This window comes from Micropterus dolomieu, linkage group LG01, assembly GCF_021292245.1.
Source record: "Micropterus dolomieu isolate WLL.071019.BEF.003 ecotype Adirondacks linkage group LG01, ASM2129224v1, whole genome shotgun sequence".
NCBI classification, from domain to species: Eukaryota; Metazoa; Chordata; class Actinopteri; order Centrarchiformes; family Centrarchidae; genus Micropterus; species Micropterus dolomieu.
In genome coordinates, this window is record NC_060150.1 from 19,348,098 (window position 1) to 19,353,690 (window position 5,593).

At 46.3% G+C, this 5,593-nt stretch overlaps 1 protein-coding gene across 1 annotated transcript in view; it reads right to left on the reverse strand.

Moving 5' to 3' along the window:
• Positions 1–1,986, reverse strand: part of LOC123977718 (glycogenin-1-like) — a 36,175-nt gene extending 34,189 nt beyond the window's left edge. The window contains exons 1-2 of the mRNA XM_046060633.1: positions 1,814–1,986; positions 1,499–1,673 (exon numbers count right to left, since the gene is read on the reverse strand). Of these exons, the coding sequence (XP_045916589.1) occupies positions 1,499–1,673; positions 1,814–1,986 (348 nt within the window). The remainder of the gene's footprint in view (positions 1–1,498; positions 1,674–1,813) is intronic.
• Positions 1,987–5,593: the final 3,607 nt, after the last annotated feature.

Genomic DNA, 5,593 nt, shown 5'->3' on the forward strand with positions numbered 1-5,593 from the left:
GATGATTCGCAATGAAACAGGAAGTTGTTGTAACTTCAGTGTACATGCTCACATCTGGACCAAACTGTACATGTAGGATGAGAGTCCCACCCTGAACACATGTACATGCCGACATTCACCCACAGTCATAGCGCCACCTGCTGGCAAACGAAAGTGACCTTTAACGAAGCAGCCCCCGCCGCACGTTTCACCTACGTGCACGAATTTTCTGTGGTACGTGTATCTTGTCCAGACGCACAAAAAAGTCTCTTGGAGCCATAGCCTAAACCCAACAGGAAGTCGGCCATTTTGAATTTTACGTCAAATTTTCGATGATTTACACACTTTGTACTTTAACGTACTCCTCCTAGGGATTTAGTCCGACCGACCTCAAATTTGTGCTGTGCCTTCTAAAGGCATTGAAGATGAAAAGTTGTGCTATTTGCAAGTTTTCGTCAATGGGCGTGTCCGTGGCGTGGCGTCAAAGATCAACTCTTCGCCATGACACGGAAGTTGTCGTAACTTCAGTGTACATGCTCACATCTGGACCAAACTGTACATGTAGGATGAGAGTCCCGCCGTGAACACATGTACATGCTGACATTCACCCACAGTCATAGCGCCACCTGCTGGCAACAAGAAGTGACTTTTAACGAAGCAGCCCCCGCCGCCCGTTTCACCTACGTGTACAAATTTTCTGTGGTACGTGTATCTTGTCAAGACGCACAAAAAAGCCTCTTGGAGCGATGCCCTAAACCCAACAGGAAGTCAGCCATTTTGAATTTTACGTCAAATTTTGGATGATTTACACACTTCGTACTTTAACGAACTCCTCCTAGGGATTTTGTCCAACCGACTTCAAATTTCTGCTGTGCCTTCTAAAGGCATTGAAGATGAACAGTTGTGCTATCTGTGAGTTTTCGTCAATGGGCGTGTCCGTGGTGTGGCGTCAAAGATCAACTCTTCGCCATGACACAGGAAGTTGTTGTAACTTCAGTGTACATGCTCACATCTGAACCAAACTTTACGTGCTTGACAACTCTCCCACCCCGCAGACATCTACACACCAATACCGATTTATATTCATAGCGGCAGGTGCTATGTAGCTCTACATAGGGGACACAGGAAGTGACATATAACACCTTCATGCGGCGTCGGAACCGCGTAGGAAATTCACAGCCGCACCAGCTCCAGAATATGCAACGCGGCCGGTTCACACCCGGACGCGCTACAAGTGCGAGGGCCCGCCCAACGCTGCTTGCAGCTTTAATTGTCTTTACACTTGTTAAAGCACTTTGTAACTTATTTTTGAAAAGTGCTCTACAAATAAAGATGATTATTATTATTATTATTATTATTATTATTAAATGTAACATACATAATAATAATAAATTAATAAATAAACTGGCCAGCAGTAGTATCAACACTCAGGGACACAAAAAATAAGGCGCTGCAAGTAAGAAATTTTCAACATTGGCTAACACAAAAAACAGTCAATATGTATGTTCAGTAGACTTACAAGTGTGTCAGCATCCAGGAAGACACATTTGCTGTACTGGGTCAGAGTCCAGCAGTGGATCTTGGTGAAGGTGATGCCGAGCTCAGGACGTCTGAGCAAGGCCAGATGGAGAGGGTCCTCACTGTCCATCACATCCACCATGATGACCTCATCAAACACATTTTTAAGAGAAAGCCTGATGAGTTATAAAGATTGAAATGGTTAGGGGCTAATACCAGCACTTTCAACCACTTCCATTTCAACACATGCAGAGAACGGAGAGGCAGCCTACATAGGCAGCACTCCTGAAACATGTTAAAGGGATGTATCACTCACCTTGACTGTTCTGAGACGTTTGGTGTGACCATGACAACAATGTTGCGTGTTGTCCCGTGACGCCGTAAACTTCTAGCCACTACTATAGCTCCCATGCAGTATGGGTCTGTGGTGGCCAGAGTGACAAAGGCCTCAGCAGCTATGGAATGGTCAGATGTCAGGATTAGTGTCATATATGGCACTGACAGCATTGTCTACCTCAGCTGTGATGGACTTGATGTTTGGGTTACACCAGCTATTCAAAGGCATTAAAAAGTTTATATGTTACTAAGTTTTTAGTGACTACTAGCTAGTTTAACGTAAGAATGTTTGAGCAAATAAAGACTTGTGTAAACTGTCAATAATGTAAAACGGAAGTCACTGTAATACCACAACTTCCACAGCATAAGTTTCAAACATTACAGTTTGAGATGCACAAAAGATATCACTTTAAAAAAAAATTTGTGACAATATATAATACATTACAGTATGCTTTTTTGGCAACTGTAAATATTACAGTTCATAACTGTTGTTTGTTTACGGTAAATTACTATGAGAAAAAAACCTGAAAATGTAAACTTGTTTACGGTATTTATTGTAATAAGTTCATCTTTACGGTAAATTACTGGCAGCTGTGGTTGCCAGAACTTCACCGTGAAAAAATACAGTGACAATGTATAACACATTACAGTATGCTTTTTTGAAAAACGTTAATTTTACAGTAGATAACTGTAACTTTGTTTACGGTAAATTACTATGAAAAAAAAAACATATCGTAAACCTGTTTACGGTATTTAGTGGGAAAACAGCATGTGTCCGTATAGTATATGAAGGATAAAAATGTGCCACTTGACCCCAGTTGATCAAGGGTAATGAGTCATTGAGTCCAGACTTCACAAAAGAGGGCGTCAACATGGGATTGGGTTTCACACGGACATGATGTTCAGGAAATTGGAACTTCAAAATTATTGTCACAAGTTGGAATCACATGTTGTCCATCAGGTGTTATCTGTTAACTTGCATGATCCTCTCTGCAGCAAAAAAGCAGATACAAATAAAGTTAGATTGATGCAGTACTTGAGCATTATGCATTGCCTATAAAGAAACTCAAAGCCATCTCTTGTTAAACAGAGCCCCAATGAATTCTAAATGGAAGAAACCAACCCTCTGGAATATAGTTTTGCCAGGTCACTAGGTGACTTGTATAAGAAATTAGTCTCATGGTGAAACAGAAACATTTCTGCACTAAGCCATCAGCAGCATTTGTTTCACCTATGTCGACTTGCAACGTAATACACCTGTGTTTCCCATTAATTAACGAGACCACAGTCTAATTTGTTCTGACGGAGTTTCAAAATGAACTGAAAATATTTTCACACATCTCATAATAACCTCTCCGGGAACCATCACCTTATCGTTGTGGAGAGGTTTGTGCGCCCCGGTGAACCTGGAGGCCGTGTTGTCGGGAGCCTAGTGCTCCTGGTAGGGTCTCCCAAGGCCAGGTGAGGGGCCAGACTGAGAATGGTTCACAAAGACCCTTGATGATAAATCGAGGAAGAGGAGGAGAGACCCTGCCCGGAGGAAGCCTGGGGTCCCCGTCTGGAGCCAGGCCCAGAGGGAGGGCTCGTCAGCGAACCATCCATCGGAAGATCCGCAGGGGGCTGGTGCGCTGCCACACGGGTGGCAGTGAAGGTCAGGGACCTCGACGGACCAGACCCGGGCAGCAGAGGCTGGCTCTGGGGACGTGGAACGTCACCTCTCTGTGGGGGAAGGAGCCGGAACTTGTGCGGGAGATGGAGCGCTACCGATGGATGGATGGACACTATTCTTCTCTGGAGTTGCTCAAGGTGTAAGACGCAAGGCGGGTGTGGGGATACTCACAAGTCCCCGGCTGAGCACCGCTACGTTGGAGTTTACCTATGCCTTCGGGTACTGGGGGGGGAACTCTGACTGTTGTTTGTGCATATGCACCAAATAGCAGTTTAGAGTATTCGGCCTTCTTGGAGACCCTGAATGGAGTTCTGTATGGGGCTCCAGTAGGGGACTCCATAGTTCTGCTGGGAGACTTCAACACGCATGTGGGCAATGATGGAGATACCTGGAAAGGCGTGATTGGGAGGAACGGCCCCCCTGATCTGAACCCGAGTGGGTGTTTGTTGTTAGACTTCTGTGCTAGTCATGGATTGTCTATAATGAACACCATGTTCGAGCATAAGGATGCTCAAGATCAATGATTGATTTTGTAATCATTTCATCTGATTTGAGGCCGCATGTTTCAGACACTCAGGTGAAGAGAGGGGCAGAGCTGTCAACTGATCACCATCTGGTGGTGAGTTGGGTCAGGGGGTGGGGGAAGACTCTGGACAGACCTGGTAAGCCCAAACGGGTAGTGCGGGTGAACTGCGAACGTCTGGAGGAGGCCCCTGTCCGTGAGATCTTCAACTCAAACCTCCGGCGGAGCTTTTCTGGCATCCCTGTGGAGGTTGGGGACATTGAACAGGAGTGGGCAATGTTCAAAACCTCTATTGCTGAAGCTGCAGCGGAAAGCTGTGGTCTCAAGGTCTTAGGTGCCTCAAGGGGCAGTAACCCTCGAACACCGTGCTGGACACCGGTGGTCAGGGAAGCCGTCCGACTGAAGAAGGAGGCCTTCCGAGATTTGTTGTCTCGGAGGACTCCGGAGGCGGTTGCAAGGTACCGACGGGCCCGAAGAACTGCAGCCTCTGCTGTGGCAGATGGAAAGCAGCGGGTGTGGGAGAAGTTCGGAGAAGACATGGAGAAGGACTTTCGGTCGGCACCAAAGTGTTTCTGGAGAACTGTCCGCCATCTCAGGAGGGGGAAGCGGGGAACCGTCCAAGCTGTGTACAGTAAGGATGGGACCCTGCTGACCTCAACTGGGGAGGTAATTGGGCGGTGGAAGGAACACTTTGAGGAACTCCTAAATCCGATTGGCACGCCCTCTTTAGTAGAGGCAGAGCTCGAGGCTGATGGGGGATTCTCGTCAATTTCCCTGGTGGAAGTTGCTTTCTTCTTCTCTTCGCCTCTCTTCCGCTCTGCTCCCTGGATGCTTCGGCACGTGTCCGGCGTGCCTCTCCCCGGAGAATCCCTATCAAAAAGCCAGGATCAGGCAGCTAGCATGGGACCCATGCAACAGGACAAAGCAGGCCGTCGACGAGCAGTAAGACCCAACAAACATTCTGTAGTCAGGGATGTCCCATAATTAGGGCCCGAGCACGACCGTGTGAGGTCCCTATTGAATTTGCTCGGAATTTTTTTTTTTTTTTTTTTTTCCTGCAAAGTAGGCCCAAATGACATGGCCTAAACATACTCGAAAACTCACCAAAATTTGCAAACATGTCAGAACCGGTGAAAAATTTCGTATTCTACAAGTTTCGCACATGGGCGTGGCAAAATGACTCGCTAGCGCCACCTAGAAAATTGGAAATGATTAGCCCCTCGTTCACGTTCAACCTACATGTACGAAATTTTCTGGGGACATGTATCGTATCAAGACGCACAAAAAAGCCTCAAGAACCCATAGCCTAAAGTCAACAGAAAGTCGGCCATTTTGAATTTTACGGCCATTTTTGGATGATTTACACACTTCGTACTTTAACGAACTCCTCCTAGGGATTTAGTCGGATCGACGTCAAATTTCTGCTGTGCCTTCTAAAGGCATTGACGATGAAAAGTTGTGCTATTTGCAAGTTTTCGTCAATGGGCGTGTCCGTGGCGTGGTGTCAAAGATCAGCTCTTCGCCATGACACGGAAGTTGTCGTAACTTCAGTGTACATGCTCACATCT